This window comes from Lissotriton vulgaris, chromosome 5, assembly GCF_964263255.1.
Source record: "Lissotriton vulgaris chromosome 5, aLisVul1.2, whole genome shotgun sequence".
Lineage (NCBI taxonomy): Eukaryota > Metazoa > Chordata > Amphibia > Caudata > Salamandridae > Lissotriton > Lissotriton vulgaris.
In genome coordinates, this window is record NC_141693.1 from 203,431,885 (window position 1) to 203,454,004 (window position 22,120).

Consider the following 22,120-nt stretch of genomic DNA (forward strand, 5'->3'; position numbering starts at 1 on the left):
CATCTGAGCACACACAGTCTAACTCATATAGTCACTGGTTGAAAGGTCTCGAGTACAAACATTGAGTGGCGACTCCTGGACACCCTTTGTTGTTATGAGCTTTACACACTCACCTGGCTTTGGACAGCTCCTGCGACTCAGCTTTATATCATCCACGGCAATGAACGAGAGATCAGCACCAGCTCCCACTGCCTCAACAGCCACCTGTCAGGAGAAGCAGATTGCCAGCAATATCAAAAGTTCAGAAAAAAAGGGGAACTTGTGAAAACATTTATTTGTGCCCTCCCTTCATTAATCTAATCTTCTTCCAAAGTACCACAATGTCTTCCAGGCATTCACTATAGTAAGGCCTGATTCAGTTTGGCAGGACATGAATGACTGTTTTCCCACAGAGTTTTGTAACATTATCTCTAGATGGATCAGTGCTTTGGGACAGTAAAGGAACACTCTTCTTTGTGGATTAGCAATTCTAATCCAACCATCTTTCTGTTAGCAAAATCCATTCAAATCTGGGGCCATATGTATCAAGGCCAAATGGGTTCGCAAACGCCGAAATTCGCAGAATTTCGGAGTTTGCGAATTCATTTTCGCAAAATGGTATGTATAAAAGAATTTGGGTGCAAAATAAGGAATTGCAAAATTTGCGATTCTTTATTTTGCGACTGCATTTAAGGAATCGCAAATTTTTCGATTCCTTAAATGCAATGTATTAAGCAAAAAAAAAATCAAAAAATGCCCCTAAGGAATCGCAAATTACCACCAATTTCTAGTTGGTGGTAAGTTGCGATTTCCTTGAAAAATGCACATTTCAGCATTTTTCAAAGTGCCATGTGACGCACATACATGCCCTTAGGGCATGTATGTGCACCACATGTGCACCCATACTTATTTCAGGGGTGCAACAGGGTGTCCTTTGGACACCCCTGCACCCTTGAAATTATTCTCAATTTGCGATTAGCAAATTGCGATTAGCAAATTGAGAATAAATTCCCATTCCTTCCTATGGGCCAGGAGGCCCATAGAAATTAATGGGAAAGTATTCCTTAATTGCGAGTTCGCAATTTGCGAATTCGCAATTAAGGAATATCAAGAAATCGCTAAAAAATTGCGATTTTCTTGATACATACCAATTAGCGATTTCTTAAAAATCGCTATTACAGAATCGCTAATTGGTATCTTGATACATATGGCCCCTGGTGTCTTATCATGCACTGAAATGGATTAGTTCTGTCAATCTATTTTCAGGCAGGAAAGATGCCACAACATATCAAGGGAACTAATTTCCAGCTCTCCTCCCTCCAGGAAATATGCTGGCGCCTCAAAACTAACCACCAAATTTAGATATCACATGCTCCAGCATTGCTTGAGTTAATAACTGTAATGTATTCTCCCCCGGTCTCTCATGAAATCTTATCACCGGAATGAAAAGAGTAAGGAATCAGGTGCTTCCACATACCTAAATAGGACTGCATTATCCAGCTACCAGAGATCTCAATTAGCCCCAGGAAAATTTGGGATAAAAACTCTATGTCTTATGCACAAAGTAGATTTGCAAAGGTCCTGAGCCATGCTGCTATCATACATTTAAAAATCTGCACTCTTGATTACATACGTTAACGTTTATCAAACAATGGCACTTTAAGAATGCTAAATATGGCACAAAATGGCTGGCAGCCCAGGGTCTGAGGTTCTGGAACAGACTTAGCCTCCATTTTCAAACAAGATTTGTTTTTTTCCGGAGTTATTTATAGCACAAACTTGACCTGAAGGTATCAGGTATCAGAGCATTTCACATGAGCAGCAGATGCGTTATACAAGGATACACTCATTTTTGTTAGGCACGGGGAGATTACGTGATTTGCCCAGAATCACAGGATGTTGAGCATGATTGCTGAGATTCTAACCTGGTTCCCCAGGTTTGAGGTGGACCGTCCTAGCTGTTAGACCACATTTGTCTTCAGTTCAGGAAGTTCATGAAAGCTAAACTCTCAAACAGGCTTTCAGATAAACCCACGGGCCAGTGGGGGCTGTTGAATTTTGAAAGTAGAGGGGTGTCCGTTTATCCCCACAGACTGTAAATTTGGCAGTCATGGAAGGCAGCTGATGAGGCGCCAGGCCTCTAAGGCAGCTTGACAAATGAGGCAAGGTGCCCTTGTACTCACCGTTTTCAGCTTGGTGACGGTGTTTCTCCCAGAGGTGTCTCTCGAGCCCGACTGCAGGTGGTTGAAGGGAGGAGGGAAATACGAACCCAGCACAGACCAAAGGAAGCAGTACTGGAAATCCCACCTACGATTCTCATAGGCTGACAGTAACAAGGGACAGCCAGTCAGAGGAGGAGGCGGGATCCTAGAAGGATGTTATGAGCTATGTCATGGATCCGGGCAAACCGAGTATTCAACCAAAGCCCTGGCAAAACTGCTGCCTTAAGTAGCTCCTGCTTGCCCTCACCAGTGTCTCACAAACGCACACTGCACATGCGGGATTTGGCCGGTATTGAAGTCGTCCACCTCACATGCGCAGCGTGTGTTTGTACACGGCTGTGCTGCAGTGCTACTAGAGGGGCAGTATAAGTGCTGCAGCTTCAGACCAATCCTATCTCCTTCTCCTTCCTCTGAGACTGGTGGTGCTCCGCCCACAATTTTTTTTTAAAACCGTTTTTATTGCAGGAAAAGATGCAATTCACATATGTACAACATTACAACCCCGCCGGTGTCGCCTCGCCCGACTTTCTTCAATGGTAAGATATATACAGCCATTTAGCCCACAACCCGGGGGTCGGGCAGCGTCAGTCAACGGGTCAACCTGCTTGCCATCGTGCACATATGATTGCTGTTTCATTCAGAGTAATCAAACCTGCTTTTAACATTTTCGCCCCACACCCCTCTAATTACCCCTCCCCCCATCCCTCCCCTTCTACCCAACTACCCACCAACCCCAACTTAGCCCTCCCCCCCGAGTGCTCGACCCTGCGCCTAAGCTCTGCCTCAAAGTTCCTATGTGTGTGCAGTCAGGAGTGGTAGTGCCGTGTTGGGAATGTGCAACTGGTTAGCGATTGAGTACTACTACACTTGACTTAGAGAGGCTGTCCTCATCTTCTAGCGCGCTGTCCCTGAGTGCCTGCACTAGCATCTCCCATTCCATGGCTGCTTCCAGCGCTTTGTCGTCTGACCTGCGGCGGGCCAACTGGTACCTAAGCGTGCTCTCGCTCGCAGCCCATTTAAGCATTTCGTTAGTCCACCTCCGCAGCGTTGGGCATCGTTTCGACTTCCAATTCCTCGTTAGTTCCCTTTTAGCTAAGATCAGACCCATGTCCACAAATTTGCTAGAAATCCTGTTCTTGGGCGTATGCGGGAACCAGTGTAATAAGCCCACAGCCTTGGAGATTTGTAATTCCCGGTCAGTAACCGTATTCAAGGTCTCAATAACCTCCCTCCAGTAATCCCGCAAGTGTGCGCAGTCCCAGAGCATATGGCCCAGGTCCGCCCCCACTGTGTTACACCTGGGGCACGCCGCATCCGCCACTCCAAAGTACTTTTCAATCCTCCTGGGTGTGAGATAGGCCCTATGCAATACATAGAAGTGGATCAGCTCAAAAAAGGGCGTTCCTTGTACTCTTTCTCGCTCGCCGCACTATCTGCGCCCATGTGGTATCGGGGATCTCAGTCCCCAGCTCCCAAGCCTCTTTCAGCGTGGTTAGGGGTTGAAGTGTTTGACGTGACATTCGCGAATAGAGGCACGTCACTGCCTTGTACGTACCGGCCGCCATCATTGTGTATTGACAAGCCATTGACGTCGGGGGCTCTTGAGTCCCCTCCTCCCAGTGTGCCTGCATTGCGCGTGTTATAGCTGCGTGCATTAAAAAGTCCCCCTTCGGAAGGTCAAAGCGGTCTTGCAGCGTTTGGTAGGGGATCAGTTCCCCGTCCCCATACAGGTCTCCCAGTATCTGCAGTCCAGCCTCTTCCCATCCCTGTAGCCTCGACCAATCGCCCCCATGCAGGAGCGCCGTTACCATACCGAGGGGTATCTCAGGCGCGTACATGAGTTGCACCCCGGCCCGTTTCTGCGCTCGGTTCCAGCAGAGTCTGTACGTCTGCTCTTCCAGTGACAGATCCCTAAGAAACAGTTTTTGCTGTAAGGTGATGAAGGCTAGTACATGGCGGGGGGTGCCTGCCTCTCTGTCCTCCTCCGGTCCACGGTACGCCCGCACCACCTCCTGCGTGAAGGTCTGCAGCTGCGCAGCCAGGTAGTATAGCTCAAAGTCGGGGACCGCCATGCCTCCCTCATCCTTCGGCCGGAGCAGCGTTGTCAGAGCAATTCTGCGCCTGCCCGTACCCCAAAGGAAGGAGATCAATAAAGATCTCAGCTGTCGGAAGACCGACCTCGGTATCCATACAGGCAGCACGCGGAAATAGTAGAGGAGGCGCGGCAAGGCTATCATTTTTACCAGGGATATGCGTCCCGTGACCGATAGCGGGAGAGTAGACCAGAAGGTCATATTACCACGTAGCGCTCGTATACAGCGACCCACATTGCCCTCCAGCAGGTCCGCAGCCTTGTGGTATATATACACTCCCAGATACTTCAGGCAGTCCGGCGCCCAGGCTAACTGTGTACGGATGATAGGTTCCTGTTCACCGTGACGTAACGGGAACAGGGACGACTTAGGCCAATTCACCCGCAGCCCAGACAATCTGCCAAAGGCCACCAGTAGTCTTTCTGCCCCCTCCAGTGCCTCCCTCTGGTTTTCTAGATATAGCAGGAGATCGTCTGCATATGGTGAGACAAGGTGTGGTTGTCCCCGATAAGTCAAGCCCGCGAAGGAGAGCCCCTTCCTGACCTCCGCCGCGAAGGGCTCGATCGCTAAAGCGAACAGCGGGGAGATAGGGAACATCCCTGTCTGGTGCCTCGGCTAACTGGGTAAAGGTCCGACACAAGGGGACCCACCCGCACCCGTGCAACCGCCGAGGCGTATAGGACTTTCGTCCAGCCTATGTACCCGTCCCCAAGGCTGAAGTGTTGCATAACCTTGTAAAGGTACTCCCACTCCAGGCTGTCGAATGCTTTTTCTATGCCGATCGACAAGACCACCGGCGTGTGCGTGGCAGGCCACTGTTCCCCCAGTAGGCGAATCAATCGACGTATATTAGCAGTCATATTGCATGCTGGAATGAAGCCAGACTGGTCATTGTGGACCAACCCCGTCATGTGCTGCAGTAACCTGGTCGCCAAGATAGTACTCAGGATTTTGTAGTCCACCGTCAACATGGACAGTGGCCTGTAGGAGGCTGGATGTTTGCTCTCTTACCCGGCTTCAGGAGCGGAATCATGATCGCCTCGCACATGGAAGCAGGCAGCCCCCCCTAGCATTAGCCTCGTTGTACACCGCCTGAAGCCTCGGGGCAAGTAGATCAATATACTTGCTATAAAATTCGACCGGAAGCCCATCCAGGCCCGGGGTTTTGTTTCTGGCCATTTTCTTCACCGCACTTCTAATCTCGCCCAGTTCTATACCCCTGCCCAGGGCTTCCGCCTGTTCTGGTTCCAAGCGCGGCAGCTGCAGGCCCTCCAAGAAAGCGGTTATCTCTTTCTCCCGCCCCTCGAGCGCGCTCTCGTAGAGCGTCTCGTAGTACGAGCGGAAGCGCTCCAAAATCTCCGCCTCGGTGTGGCGGACTAGGCCGTCCTCCCCTTCAATGGTTAAAATAGGGTGGCTTCGTCTTGTGGGGTTGGCCAACCAGGCCAGCAGCGTCCCCGCTTTATCCCCCTCCGCGTGCGCCCTTACTGAGTAGGATTTATGGTCGAAACAGCTAAGCCGTTCCATCTCCACAGCCACCGCTTCCTTGGCGGCACTCACCGTCTCTTGTAACTCCGGGCGGTTGGGGCGCTCCTTCTCGGCAGCGCGCAAGGTTGTTTCCGCTCTGTCCAGATCGTCTAGCAAAGATTTACGAGCCCCTGTGTACTTTCCTATACAATGGCCCCTGATAACTGTCTTAAAAGCATCCCACTCATATGCTCTAGTCGATGCCGTGCCCTCATTCTCCTCGCAGTAGCACGTGACCCGGTCCCCCAGCGCCTCCCTGAACACCAAGTCATCCAGCGTGTCCGGCCTCAGTTGCCATGTCGAGACCCGCGAAGTCTAAGTCATCCAATTGAGGGTCAGCAGTAGGGGATTGTGGTCAGAGATCGTGCGTGCAAGGTATTCCGAGTTGGATACCGCCGGTAGAACCTGTGAGGAGCACAAGAAAGTGTCCAGGCGGACATGGAGGTCGTGCAACCCAGAGTAGAAGGAAAAATCCCTCACTGTTGGGTGGTGCACCCGCCAGGCATCTTGGAGTTCCCAATTCTCCTGCCAATGCACCCTGCGCTTCGCCAGCCGGTGCATAGGAGATATCCCTAGCGGAGGATGAGATCTATCCAGGTCCATATCGATCACCGAGTTGAAATCCCCTCCCATTATGATGGGGCCAGCTAAAAACCCCGCCAGAGCGCCAGATAGTTTGATGAAAAAAGACGCCTGATCTATGTTAGGTGCATACACACTGCAGAGCGCAATGTCCTTGCCTTTCGGTTTCGCTTCAACTGCTACAAACCTACCATCCGGGTCTATGATGTGCTTATTGGCTTGAAAAGGAGTCCCCGCCCGCACCCAAATCAGCACCCCTCTAGCGAATGCGGAATATGTGGTGTGAAATAATTATCCCCTCCACCTTCTCTGTAGCGCAATACCCTCTTGTTTCGTCAAATGCGTTTCCTGTAGCAGCGCTATCTGCACCCCTCTATGAACCAAGTATGCATGTATTTTATGCCTCCGTGCCATCGTGTGCAGACCCCTCACATTCCAGGTTAAACACTTCACTTGTCCATTGTTAGCCATAATCACACGTTACACTGCAAAGTCCAGTAGCGGCGTTCAGCCTGGCACACAGGGTCACACTCCCCCCCCCAGTCCCAACTCAACAGAACCCTCCCCACCCACCCCGCCTCGAGTACCCCAACTCTAAGCACCCTCCCCCCCAGAACAGGGCCCAGCCTAGCAAGCGCAGCTCCCATCCAAACTTGTCGAAGACCTAGCTTCCTACCCCCAACAACCCGACTATCCCGCAGTCGGCACTACGGTGGCCTTATGGGCCCGAAAGGCGTTGCTCGGCTCCGAAGGTGATCAACCTAGTCCCAGTACTTCCAGCCCATGATCCCCTCCTGCAAGTCCAGCGTTCCATCCCTTTCTCAGTGTTTGTCGCCATTCGCCAGCAAAGGCTCCCCCCCAGGCACCTTACCATCCCGAAATGGGGCATCTCCAGTCTCATTCGTCCATAAGGCCTCCCGACGTCTGTGGCGTGACGTCCGGGCCCTTACCACTGTTCAAGTCCGATTGTTCTGCTTCTGAGCCAGTAACTAGGCCCTCCGCCTCCGAGCTGTCGCACGATCTGGATCTCATAGTCCCCGACAGTTCCATTACTGCTTGCAGCGCGGCATTTCTCTCGCCTTCAGTCTGTGATTCCGTCGGTTTCTTGGCTCTCTGTCGGCGCTTCCGGATCCTCTGCGATTTTCTAGTCGGCTGCTGGGTTCGTTCGTCCTCAGCCCTGTGCTTCGCCCCATCAGTGCCGGCTTTGTACGTGTCCCTCCACGCCCAGGCATCTCCCGAGTTGTGGAAGAATAGCGCCTTATCGTCCACCACCACCCTGAGTTTGGCCGGAAACAGAAGTGAATACGCCAGACCCTCAGCTCGAAGTTCTTTTTTGAGCGACAAGAACGAGGCCCGTAGTTTCTGCGTCTCGTACGTGTAATCAGGGAAAAGCGTCACGCTGCTATTGTCCACCTAGAAAGGACCCACATCCCTTGCCCGTTGTAACAACCAGTCCCAGTCCTTGTAATGCAGCAATTTTATCACTACTGGGCGGGGCAATTGGCCCGGTTTAGGAGGGCGAGCCGGGACCCTGTGCGCCTGTTCCAACGTGAAGAAAGGAGAAAGGCTCTCCGGTGCCACCTCCGTCCTCAGCCATTGTTCGAGGTATCCCACCATATCGTCCCCTTCCTTCTGTTCCGGAAGGCCCACTAAGCGCACGTTGTTGCGCCTGTTACGGTTTTCGGCATCCTCCGCCCTCCTCTCCAAGGCCTGGATGCGATCCAGTGCATCTCCCAGTCTCCCCTCCATAGACTTATGCTCGGGCAGCATCTCCTTGAGGGTATTTTCCGCAGCTTTGACCCTATCCTTCAGTTTGTCGTGGTCGGCTCGCAATAGCCCCAGGCCCGTCGTCACTTGGTCAATATCTTGCTGTAGCGCTTCCTTGGTGGCTTGTATGGCTTCCAGGATGCAATTTTGCAGCTGCTGCAGGTCCGTCGGGGATTGTGGTGGGCTTTCCGCAGCTCCTGAACTCGCAGCCTCCTCCACTTTTCCCTTAGGTTTCCCCATTTCGTTCACTGGAGAAAAGGAGGGGAAGAAATCTCGGAACTTTCTTCGGCCACTCAGTGGAGGGCGTCTTCAATATTCAATGTCTGAAATCGTCAGGGAGCGCCGCAGTCCAATCAGTGTGGCAGCCCAAGCCCTCGCTCCGTCATCAGCAGGCCCAAGTCAGCTCTGACCCCAGGCCACCAGGCCCCTCAGGGAGAGTGGGATTCAGTTCGCCAGTGCGGCCTCCGTTGGCTCCACTCGATGTCGTCCCGGAGTCATCTGGTCTTCCGAACCCGATTCCCTCTCGCTGGTGTCGCTCCGGCAACCAGGCCCGCACCTCGACCCCTCCGTGGGGCGACAACTCAGGGGAGTCGCTTCACGCCTCATCGTCGTGGAGTCCAGGGCCTTTCTCAGGATGCGTACGGATGCGTGCCCAGTGCGCCTCTGAGCCAGGATGTTCTCGCCTCTCGCACTGCTGTTAGGCGCTGTGCCCTCTGCGGCCCCTCGGTGCCAGGGCGGCCGCCATCTTACGCTCCTCAATCTTTGTTCGTAAGAGACCCGACCTACCCAGGCTGTAGGTTCGGCAAGCTCCCCTGTTCATAGCACGGTGGAATAATCAAGCGGGCTCAGGTGACAACCCCTTCGTCTCGGGCCGTCCCTCCAAAGAGTCGCTAAGGGGACTTCGCCATCATGGGTCTCGAGAACCAGCTCCGGGCGCCATCTTGTTCCATCACCCCTTCAGCGCTTCTTTGTATTTCTCACAAGCTGATGAGCGCCGTGGGCACCCCGATTCCGTCGCCTGGGGGTTCCTTGCTGTTCAGGTGTCCTTAAGTGGTCAAATGATGCACTTTAGGGTGGATGTCGTGCAGTTTTTCAGGATAAAAGCGGGGATCGGGAGTGGAGCTCCGGGCTCACGCCACCAGTCCGCTCGGCATCCAAGCCGTGCCCCGCCCCCTATGCCCTCACGCAGGAACCGCCACCAAAGAATTCCAGATCTGGAGTCACCCTAAGCCTTCTGCTAGGCTATAAGTCATATGTTCTCCGAAACTCTCTGTGCTAGATTGTCCATTATGTTTCAGAGCACAAAGGTGAGCTAGGAGATAAGCCTATTTTCGAGTCAGAAGCCAGCATTTAGGACGAACAATGACACAAGCCAATGGCAAACATGGGCGGAGAGGGGGCGGGGCTTCTATTCCCTACAAGTGTCACAGAGCAGTGCATGCATGCTGGCTCTAGGTTCGACCTAAAAAGGATTGAGCTCAAAATGTTTTGTCTTATGTTCAGAGTATATCACCGCTCCCTCCCCACCTTTCTAACAAAAAGATAAAGTTACACAGACCAACTCGAGCACTGTCGAACTCGAGAAGAACAAGGATATGCCAGAGTTCTCTTACTTCTGCAATTTCCAGTTTCAATGTACAGAAGTGGGGAGGCAGAGTTTTCTGAATCTAGGGCCCTGCCCCTCGTCTCCGAAACTCTTTGCCAATTGCTTTAAAGAAAGAACAAAACCTACTTCAATTTTAGAATGCCCTTAAGACCCAGCTTTTCACTCATTGTGATCTTGGATGTTTAACTGTAACTTTGTTTGCTGATATCAAGCGCTTAGAGATCGTACTAAGAGTGATTACATGCTTTATAATAAAAAAATAGATAACATAATAAATAAAATAAATAATAGCTTGAGGGGGCAGCAGTGAGAGGCAGTATGATGTGTAAACAGTAGGGTGCAGTGTGAGGAATTCACATTTGTAAGTGGTGTAGGGAGGTAGCACAGGTGGACAGTATGGGAAGCTGGCACTCTTGGCTGTATGAAGATTGCACAGCAGCGGCAGTGCGCAGAGAGTGAAGAGCTGCCACTGATTTGAAGTGTGGGTAACTTGCACTGGAGAGATGTACGAGAAATAGACACTGGTGCTCATTGTGAGAAGCAGACGGTGTAAGGATCTCGTACTGCTTAACTAGTCGAGGTGGGAAGTTCACCCTAATGCTGTGGTGAAGAGAAGGCACTGTTGGGCAGTTTGATGGGCAACGTGTGAAGCTGGCCCCGGTGAGTAGTGTAAAAAGCTGGTACCGGTGGGAAAGGGGAACATTTGCACTGATAAGAAACGTGAGCAGAGAGCACCGGCAGGCAGCAGGGAGGGACTCAATAAGAAGAGATCACATTGGTGTGAATTCCAGCATTCGCAAAAGGGATCCTTTTACAAGCACGCAGTTAACTCAACATTGTTATGCAAATGATGCATCACACAAGATAGAGCTCGAAGTGGCTTCAACTTCGGAGTGTCAATACATTCCTCTCTTTGTGACAAAACACTAACATGTTGTAATTAAGTTGTAGGACGCAGAAACCAAGTCTAGACTTTTTTTCCCAATTTAGGGGGCAGCAGCAGAACCGGACTGGCCGTAGCGGGCACCAGGCAATCCTCCGGTGGGCCGCGTGGGTGGGGGCCTTTTGGGCCCCTGGGGGCCGTTTTTGCAGCATAGCTGCAAATTCGGCCCTGTAAAAAAATCGACCAAAACCGGCCCTGGCAGAGAGCTCGGTGGCACCCCCAACCACCCAAAGGGGAGGGAGCCGGCCGAGCACTTTGCCAGTGCCGGTTTTGGTTCCCAGTCCGGCCCTGGGCAGCAGAACGATAATTTAAGGATTTGTCATTCTGACAATGGCAGTAATACATCTCCTCTCCTTCCAGCTTTAAATCGCTTTCATCTCAGCGGCTTTTCTTATTTAAAACGAGCAGATAAGCTCTTCTATTATGTATATACTTTCAGATTTTACTTTCATAGCCAAAATAATTCGCCAAGGAAGTGGGCCCTCTATCAGAATGACTCATTATGCTACAGGAATGCCAGAGCAAATCATTCAGTTTTTGATTATTCATTTATTTGCAGAAAGTGTATCCCTTCCATGTGCTTACAAAAGTGAGCGCTGCAGCATGGCGCACAGTAACAACGAGCAGTCGGCAGGACCGGACTGGCCATAGCGGGCACCGGGCAATCCCCCGGTGCGCCGCAAGGGTGGGGGCCGGTTTTGAGCCCCTGGGGGCCGATTTTTTTACAGGGCCGTTTTTGCAGCATAGCTGCAAAATCGGCCGTGCAACAAAATCGGCAGAAAACCGGCCCTAGCAAAGCGCTCGGCGGCACCTTCAACCCCCCCAGCCCCCAGTGGGGAGGGGGGGCCGGCCGAGCACTTCGCCAGGGCCAGTTTTGGTTCCCAGACCGGCCCTGGCAGTCGGTAGCAGCGCGCCTGGAGCTGCAGGGCCTCTCCAAGGAAAAAATACATTTATGTTTGCACGCACTTCCTTAAACACAGCACAATCTTCCCAGGACCGAATGATTGCAAAACGAAACGTCTCTTTGCATAATAAAAATCGGCAGATCATCTAAACAAACGCAACGGCTAGGACTAGAACACGTAATCGTAAAAAGCTCGAATTTTTGAGATAAAGAAATACCAGCTACGCTGTGACTTCTACTGACTGATGCGCTGTCACAACAATACTTTATCCACGACTGAAAACAATCTGAATCGTGCAGTTTGTAGCAGCGTGTTGGAAGCGGCTGGGTCTACTACAAAACGAAAATACATTGTCAAAGCCAAAAAAGCACTGGCAAGGCCAAAATAGTATGGAAAGATTAAACAAATTAAACACGAAAAACAAGAGAAGGCCAGGGAAGAAAATAGTGTTAGGAGACAAGGGGCCAATAGCCGTGGAAGGATACAAATGATGAATGAGGAGGGACTAACAAGCCTTGAACCAATCGGAAGGCAGCATTTCAGACAAAAGCCAATGGGCAGAGAGTGGGCGGAGCTTCCACGAAGCTTCCACACTACAGTATAAACTGCATGCCTCCCAAAGCGATGGCAGCCATTCGACTGCAATGCTAGGCGAGACCTAATGAGGTTGTTAGACTAAAGAACAAGAATCCTGAGAGTGTAAAAAGAAAATATACACCCTAGACAATTGGTTCACGTTTTAAAGAAAATATTTTAAAAATCATAACACCATGGTAGAGGGTAATAATATTGCCTTTGAGTTTAAGCAGTAAGTATCTATTAAATCTAATGTTCTAAAACTCAGATCACAAGATAAACAGCAAATTTCATATATTATACATTTTATTTGTTATTACCACTGATGGTGTGCGGAGATTTGTTGGTTTGTTGGTTTCATTTGCTACCCTTCAAGTTGTCTCATAAAACTGACTGGAGGCACCAGTAAATTCTATATTTCATCAATGCCAGGTGACCCAAGATTCCAGCTTTTCAGATGACACGCCCCTCTTTCTGCCGTAGAAGTGAGTAATGTGTGCAGCTGTGCTCTGGGAATTGTTAGTTGCTTGTGCTTTTTGTTTGTGCAACTCCTGGAAAGTAGCACTGCAGAAAATTAGACAAAAAGCTGCTCACACTATTTCCTCTTTGTAAGAAACTGGGTTATTGGCTGAGGTGCGTGAAAGCACCACTAAGGCAACAACCACAACCCTTGTCAGGGTGAAATGCAAAAAAGCCACTAAATTAACCTGTGTGTAACCCTCTGGTAGCTTGGCACAAAGCAGTCAGGCAATATGTAAAGTAATTATGCAGCACACAAACAACAGTAAAGTGTAAAGTGAAAGCACAACACAAGAAAAACTACAAACCAATAAAAAAAACAGAGTAAATTGCAATAAATAAAATTATTCCAGAACAACAAAAATCCCATCAGTAGAACCGGAGATGTACAATTCTAAAATGTTTAGCAAAAATACTGCAAATAAGTACAAAGCACCATTCGTGGGCTTCTGGTTGTGCTAGCCGGGGGAAGTCACAAATTAAGGCTGACTGCAATAAAGCGCAGGTCGGATACAGGGACCAGGTTAGTCCCACAGAAGAGTTACCCTCAGAGTATGGTGTGAAGAGTTCCATTTCGGGTGGAGAAGGACCAAAGTGGATGCTGAGTGTTGCAGACCACTATCGCTGTAGCGAGAAGAGTCAGTAAAATTTCACAGACAGTTGTTGCGGGCTGACGTTGATGTAGAGGGAAGTGTCGGTCCCGCGATGCTGGTCATCACTGGCAGGGTTTGTCGACGCTAAGAGCAGTTCTCACTGGAACTTAAAGTTTGCAGTCGTCGTGGGTAACTCAGTCTTGGTCCAAATGGGCCAGGTTGTGATGAGCCCAAACCTCAGCATTTTCACCTTTTCTTTAGAAAAAGGGAATTTTTATGCCAACCTAGGGTTCGAGACCTGGGAAGACACCTCTTGGGGATCAGGGACTCAGTCCAGAAGACGCCAGCAGGGTTCAAGCAGGTCCACTTGTAGAAAGTAGTTGGGCAGTTGCAGGAAGGCCTCTGATGCTTGTTGTGTCCCTGTAGCCGACACTGGAAGTCAGCCAACCGACCCTTGGAGTCACTCTGGTTAGCCTGGAATTAGAATGAAGGCAAGCAGGTCCAATCTTACTTCTCAGGCAGCAAGACAGTCCTTCAAGCAGCAGGGCAGTCCTTTGGCAGCAGGGTAGTCCTTCTGTAACTTCCTCAGGGCCTGGAGTGTTCTGAAGAGTGGCTTTGGAGGTCCAATATTTACACCTGGTGCCAGCCTCTGTGTGAGGGGACTCTATCTTCCCAAAAGTTGCATTTAATTTACAGGCCCTGAGTACATGCAGTACCATTTACTAGGGACTTGCAAGTCAATTAAATGTGTCCATCAGGTGTAGACCAATTGTACCATGTTTGAAGGAGATAGTACAAGCACTTTAGCACTGGTTAGCAATGGCGCAGTGCACAGAGTATTAAAGACAACAAAACAGGAGTTCAGCAAAGCATGAGGGGTGAAGGCAAAATGTTTGGGGGAAAATCACTCCAAGGCTGTCAGGTCTAACTCAATTCCCCATTATGCTTTCCACATTTATCTCTTTCTAGACCAGCATTCCCGTTTGCCTCCCATACTTTCCTACTGTGCCACAATCTCTCTCATTACACCCTCACCCCCATCTTCATCCCAAACCACAATGCTTTTTTCTTTCCAAACCTACACTTCTCCTTTCTCTCCCAATGCCCATGTTACACTCTCTTTGCCATTCCATCTTTCCACTTCCATACCACCCTAGTCCTTTCCTTCTCACACTCACTGCTCATGATTCAGAGGGTACTGGAGAGCTTGCTTACCTTCCACTGCGCATCTACTTGGATGTTGACGTTGCTGTAGTGCCATGTGCCCCCTGGAATATCACTGATTTTCAGCACCTGCTTTCTGGTCTTCACTTCCACATATATGTTCAGCGTTCCTGGCAAAAGAGAAGAGAAACCATTAGGGGAAATTTACTTTCAAAAACATATTTTCCTTTCCTCCACGTTAATTGATATAATTAACCAATATTTTTCAAAGGGAGATCAAGCCTAGGTAGTTATCGACCAAGGTGGAGTCAGAGGATCCTCAGGCTGTGCATTAGAGAGTTTAATTAATGCTTTGTCTTGTATGTTGGGGTGTCAGAGCCCATTCAGTGGCCACAGAGTAGACAGGCCATGGGGACCGACCATGGTGTTTGACGCTGTTTGCCACTGGTATCCCAAACAAGTAAACCCCTTTTCGCAGTTCAATTTAAGGGTAGTGGAGGCGAGAAGTCAAAAGCTTCTGGCAGGGAGGTAGTGTCGAGGACAAAATCTCAGAACTCAACCGTCAGCCACTAGACACAATAATGTATTGTTCAGCCCAGTGCTCAAGGGTTAGGTAAAATAATGTACAGAAAAATGAAATACTACACAACTCAAAAGGGGGCTCAGTTATAGGATTATCTTATTTGCAGTCTTCATTAAGTCATTGCTCCTCTTTCAGTACCCTCCCCTTGCAATAGGAGTTTCCTAATGCATCCAGCACCCTGTGAGTGGCATGAGTGTAGGCTTTGATTCAGTACAGGGGCAGTTCACTCAAAAGTACCCCACTGCCTAGATGCTCAAACCAAGTTAAATAGCTTTCACCAACTCAAGTTCACCCAGCAAAAGTCAACCAGCAGAATTCATAAAACAAACAGCAAAATTATTCTGCACTATCTGTCTCTTGTTCCACTCTTTGTTAAGACACTGTTCACTGTAGGTGCAGTTCTGTCTATGCAGGCATACATCTTCTGCATTCCTGCTCTCGCGTCAGCAGCTCATGTAATTGCAGGGACCTCATGACAACCACACCTGGCTGCTGGGCTGAAACAGTGTGGCAGGCTCACACAACAGCACTCATGTTAAGGAGTGGGAGTATCCCTGGCCAGGTGCAGATGGGCACTTAGATATGGCAGGTGCATCATTCAGTCTAGTGATCAGAGGGAAGGGTTTCTTCGGCAGTTGCAGTCTCCTGGCCATTCAAGACTTCTGCTTTGGTGGCAATGAGAGATCTTCAGCAACAGTGGGTACATGACAGTATTTCAAACAACACTATTATGCTTATCACTTGTAAGTCGTGGAGCAGTTGCCAGCAAGAATTGCTTGAGGAGTTAGGGCAACCTCTTCACAACTTTGGTCGCTCATGGCTCTGCCTCCTTTTTGGTAGTCGACTTCCTTTTTTTGTTTTTTTATTTTTCAATATTTTATTTGGAGAGAGTAAGAAAATATTCATAAATACAGATAGAGCCATTTTCGGACCTCAGCTTTCAAAAAATCTCATACAATTTCATGTATATACATCATATAAAACATACAGACACTCAAAACTAGCAGTGTAGGGCGATGAGAGGGGTACAAGAGACAATGGAAAAGAAAGGGTAAAAAAAAACAAACTGAGGCTATACAATATAGCTTAGAAACCATAACATAGATATTAGCATAGCATCTATCTACCACCATTAATAGAGATCGATACAAATACAAATCCCTCTACAATCATACCTAAGGGAGTTAGTCTACTATCCTGCCCATCCTTTCCAACTCCTACCTAGGCCAGCCAGTCCCTCCCATCTTCATGCCTTGTTCATTGGTGCCCAGATTTTACGGCCTCTCTTGCTACGAGGCCGGCCTTTACATTTGTACAATGATCTTTCAAGATTATATATGGCCAGCAATCGACCCAGTCAGGCATAGTATGTAGGAGGGTCAGTGTCCTTCCATTGTGTAGCAATAAGAAGCCGAGCTACGGCTACCACAATAAAGACAAAGTCGTTCCGCCTTACGTCCCGTTGTTCCTTGTCGTTATATCCCAATAGCATCAGTGATGGAGTTATACGGACCGTGCCCCCCAATGCCACTAGGAGAAAATCCGATATTCCTTCCTTTAGAAGCCCTAATTCCTCACTCATGGGGTACTCATGGCACTCAATAAAGTATGCGTTTTTACAAGTAAGTTACCCCTCAGTTTAGCTTGGAGAAGCTAATCTCTCTCTTTCTTTTCACGACGGGGCCCAGTTGATATAGAATGACACAAGCACTTATAGTGCATCTGTATACACATTACTGCTTTTTCTTTCGTTTCTTTTCTTCACCTCTTAAAATGTGGACACTTTCTTCCTTTATGGTTATGAAAGTTACCAAGGATGATAGCATGGGCAAACTGATGAGTACCAACCAGCAGCTCCCTTGGTGATGCTTATGTGAGGTACTTTCTGACCTTTCACACATTTTTTCTATTTGCTGTTTACAAGATGAAATGACACGTTGTGTATTGACAAATATTAGGAATTGAATACTTGGACCGGGAGCTGAATAGCATTCGGACCAACCCACGAGCAGAGATAATGTTTTAACTGCTCCTGTTATCCGGCAACAAAGTAGTGTTCGAAATTAATCAGGTTTTCTGGATTTATAAATTATTGATTGGGGGGCAACTTGATTAATATTCCCCCTTATGCTCCCTTTTTTGTGTAAGACTGCTGCATCCTGCCTTCGGGGATCCTCACACGGGATTTTGGAATTAGAAATGATCTGGGTTTTCCCTGCATTCAATAGGTAGCCTGATTTCCTGACATACTCCCCAGCCAGTCTTTGTATCTGTATTATCGCTGTTTCAGGGTCTGTGGTCACTCCACGATGTCGTCAGCATAAGCCATTAACTTTGTTTCAAAGCCGTTGAAACAGACTGGTTTAATTGTCTGATCTTGGAGAATTTGTTGGATAAATATGTCGATGTATAGGGCAAATAAAATGGGAGAGCATGGACAGCCCTGTCTTGTCCCCCTGGCCAGCTCGATACGACTTGACTCCTGGCCCATTATTTGTAAGCTTGCATAGTGTATAAAGTACATTGCCTGTATGGCTGTTATAAAACATGGGCCAAACCCTTTCTGTGCCAGAATACCCCATAAATAATGCCAAGAAACTTGATCAAGTGCTTTCTCAGCGTCCAGGAGGATCATAGCCATCTTCTCTCTCGATACCTCCGTTATAGCAAATAAAGCAATAGCACGCCTGATACGGTCTGTGGTGCCTCTTCCCGGTATAAACCCATGTTGCCATGGTGAGACAAGATGGGCCATGATCCTCCTTAACTGAGTGGCCAAAATTTTAGAGTAGAGTTTGGTGTCCACATTCATGAGGGATATGGGCCGATAGGATTCAGGGTTGTCTGGGGGCTTCCCTTTTTTAAAAAAGATTGCTACATCAGCTCCCTCCCAAGATTCTGGGGGGACCCCACTATATTGCACTCCAAGAAACAGATTCAGAAGTAAGAGAGCAATCTCTTCCTGAATTGCCTTATATAGTTCCAGAGGAATTCTTTCAGGACCTGTTGCTTTACCTGAGGCTATAGAATGTAAGGCCTGTAAGACCTCTTTGATTGTTATATCCCTTTCTAACTCAGGCCTTGTTTCCTCAACCACCCTACGTTGATCCCCCATAATTGTTTCCGTGTCGTCGGAGGTAATAGGGTCAAGATTATCTTGTCGGTATAGGTCCTGATAGAATCCCTCGAAGACCTTAATAATATCTTTTAAATCTGTAACCTGACAGCCATCCTGTCCTTTGACCCTAGTAATGTTATTCCCGATGGCCCTCTGTTTAGTACGTAGGGCCCGCAGCTTACCTACAGACTCCCCGTATTCATAACATTTGTTTTTTATAAGCTTGGAAACCTGCTGCCCCCTTCCTGCTGTAATAGCTGTCAATTTCAGCTTTTGCCACCACTATTTTCTGCCGCAATGTTACCTCAGCAGCTTCTTGTTTTTGCCTAATGGCTAGGGTGTGCTCTTTTTCTAATGCTCCCAGTCCCCTTCAACCAAACCATTAGTTTCCTCTTTTCTTGTTTCCTGGCCTTTCCTGCAAAACTAATTGTTTCCCCCCGCAGGCCTGCCTTAAAGTAGTCCACTTAATATGGGCATTTCTCATGCCAGTAACATGCTCTGCTCCTACGCTTGGACTGTGTCTGCTCCGGAAGGGAGAAGCACTCTCCTTCTGTTTTCCAGCAGGGATGCAGGCTTCTAGGCTCCAAGCAGACCCTCAGCTCCACCAGCAGAAGATGCAGACTTCATATGATGTCCCATCATGCAGACATTAGTCCTGGCCCTGCAGGAGCCCTTCAAGTACTCTGCGGACCACTCCCTTCCTTGATCAAGAACACCATATATGTGCTACACACTCACCACACATAGACACACACACACACACACACACAGACACACACACACACTCTCACACACACAGAAAGACAGCACCACGTCTGGATTTGCATCAAAGAAGAATTTTACACAGAAGGGATCTGTAATCTGTGCTTTCTCCTGACACAGAGAAAAATGTTCTGGTTATTCTTAACATTCACAAAAACTTGGTGGATTGCCACCACCGCTTTAGTACATAGAAAACATTAGTCCATAGAACACATTAGTCCTATGCTCTCTATGAGAGCACACTTTGTGCTCCACCCCAGGTGACAGAACAGATTCTGCACCTGGCAATATCAGGGACAGGCCTGAGACTACACACACGCTTGATTGGCCTGATGCGTGAGCCAACAAAAAGTCAAGATACCAGTTTCACATTCACTTGGGAACACAAGGGAGGGGTACAGCCCACACACACATTCACCACACAGGGGTACAAAGGGGTTTGTACAAGTTGCCAAAGGGTTTTGTCATTTAATTCCAAGGTGGCTGCACAAATAAGTGAGCACCATATGATGGGCAGGCCATACATCAGTGGACTATCAATTAAGAAATGCGTTAATATTATTGGAGAATTTGAAGCCATATGTAGAGTATCTAAGGAAGGATGTAGATTGCCTGGATATATGGATCAAATCTCCTTTCTCCATTAATGGATTTTGGCTTGGCGGCGCCTGTGGTGGCTCAAAATATTGGTGAGCCTGTTAGCCACCTATATGCCTGTTTGCACATAAGTTGTGTGCGACTTGTAATACCGTCAAGGTCGATCACCCCTCCTTTGTGCATGGCCTTTGGCTGTGTGTAGTGGAGAGTTGGCCACAGGGCATGGCCACTGGCCAGACCCTGTGTCCAAGATCCCCAAGGCCCGCCAACACAAATGCCTTATTTTAATTTGGGTACTGTGTACTCCTGTGGTACCCACCGCACAAGCTTCACCCCATGGTACAGTGTGGATGAAGCTTGCATGACAACTCCAGTAGCAATACTGCGGTACCTCAGAGAAGGGTGGCACTCAGTCTTGTGCAAGTACCACGGTACAAATTCTATTTTTATATTTTTGCCCCTGGGGTCCCTATGGATCCACTCACAAGAGCCAAGTGGTCAGGGTGTCCCTAACTTGCCCCTTTATACTTTTTTAGAAAAAAATTTCAGAATAGAGGGCCCAAGTCCTTGAATCCTGTTCTGGCTGCTGAAACTCTTTTCTCTGGCTTGCAATAAGCCAATGAGATCATTTGATCCTGCAGAAAATGGAGCTGTCGGGTGGTATGGAAAGAGCAAATGGGAGAAAAAGCTTCCTCAGCCTATCAAAGGGCCCTGTGTCTTTTTTATTTTCAGTACAATGAACACTCTAAAGGGGCCAGCATTCCAGATAAACCTAACTTTCTAACCCGTTCAAGTCCAACTTAATTATCTCTTTAAATGCAAATGTCTCGAAAACAGCTGAACTGATTTTCACCAAAACGCTTTCGGAGTACCGTTCTAACTTTTTGCTAAATTTGGAGTAATTTTGTTCTGCTGTCTTTCCTGTGTCGGAGAGCAAAGTTTCCTGTGGGAATTAACAAGGAAAATCAGTGTTTTGAAACCCATTCCATTTGCTTAGCCCAGGTTGATGGATTGCTGCAAAACTTTCCTGGAAGGGGTTTAGGTGGATGAACTTTGCTTAGAAAGATTTGTGCAAATTGGTGAAATGGCCTAAAGTTATTAGCAAAACAAAAAACTCTAAGCCTGTGTAAACATCTGAAATTACATCATTGATGACAACACTGTGCATAACGGGTGTGCAAGTTACAATTTCTTCAGTTAACTATAACTGGTGAATTTCAGTGTTTTTTTTTGTTGTCAAAATGTAATGTATTAAAAGGACATTTTTACCTAACTATAACGTCACATTACCCATTGATTTTTTTCAATATATATATATATATATATATATATATATATATATATATATATATATATATATATATATATTAATTCGCTTCGTTCGACGCTGCCGCATCCCAGTCATTCAGCTTGGACTGGTTTCAGAACGAACAAATCAGACCCGAATTCTTGTGCCAAACAGTGTTTTATTCCATCAAGTTATAGAATAACACCCAAGCAAATCCGCATGACGGGTTTCGCCTCTAGCCAGAGGCTTGATCACATGAATATATATATATTACCTACTGGTGGTCGCCAGTAGGTATATATAGTTAGGACCTAGTTACCATAGGAAATCCCCAACATTCTATTGGGAATAACTTTGGCGCCGATTGAGGAATCTGCGTGTAATTTTCCTTAAAATTGCTTCGCTCCGCTCTGCTCCTTCCCTGAAAGTTTCGGGGGGATTCGTCAAGCGGGGGCCGAGAAAAAAGGGGGGTCGCAAAACGTGTTTTCCCCATGTTAATTTCCATAGGGACCTTTAGACACGACTACAGCCCGAACGGCTGAATGGAATTACACCAAACTTGGCAAAATGGTAGGGCCTGGTATGCAGATGTGCCTTTGCTATGTTTGGTGAAAATCCCTCCAATAGTTCTTGAGAAAATTAAATTTGAAAATTTTCAAACAGCATTTTCTATGGGACCTTTAGACACGGCTACAGCCCGAACAGCTGAACGGAATTACACCAAAAATGGCAAAATGATAGGGACAGGTATGCAGTAGTGCCTTTTCTATATTTGGTGAAAATCCCTCCAGTAGTTGTTGAGAAAATTGAATTTGAGCAAATTATATATCTATATGCGCTCAACATTCTATTGGGAATAACTTTGGCGCTGATTGAGGAATCTGTGTGTAGTTTTCCAGAATTTTGGCCAGCTCCCCTCCACTCCTTCCCTGAACGTTTTGGGGGGATTCGTCAAACGGGGGCCGAAAGGGGGGTCCCAAAATGTGTTTTCCCGATGTTAATTTCCATAGGGACCTTTAGACACGGCTACAGCCCGAATGGCTGAATGGAATTACACCAAACTTGGCAAAATGGTAGGGCCTGGTATGCAGATGTGCCTTTGCTATGTTTGGTGAAAATCCCTCCAGTAGTTCTTGAGAAAATTGAATTTGAAATTTTTCAAATGGCATTTTCTATGGGACCTTTAGACACGGCTACAGCCCGAACGGCTGAACGGAACTACACCAAGCTTGGCAAAATGGTAGGGACAGGTATGCAGTAGTGCCTTTTCTATATTTGGTGAAAATCCCTCCAGTAGTT

The 22,120-nt window shown here is 47.9% G+C and overlaps 1 protein-coding gene across 1 annotated transcript in view; it reads right to left on the minus strand.

Annotated features, from left to right (window-relative positions):
* Window positions 1-22,120, minus strand: part of MAMDC4 (MAM domain containing 4) — a 607,580-nt gene that overhangs the window by 54,266 nt on the left and 531,194 nt on the right. The window contains exons 22-23 of the mRNA XM_086921169.1: window positions 14,525-14,643; window positions 114-204 (exon numbers count right to left, since the gene is read on the minus strand). Of these exons, the coding sequence (XP_086777295.1) occupies window positions 114-204; window positions 14,525-14,643 (210 nt within the window). The remainder of the gene's footprint in view (window positions 1-113; window positions 205-14,524; window positions 14,644-22,120) is intronic.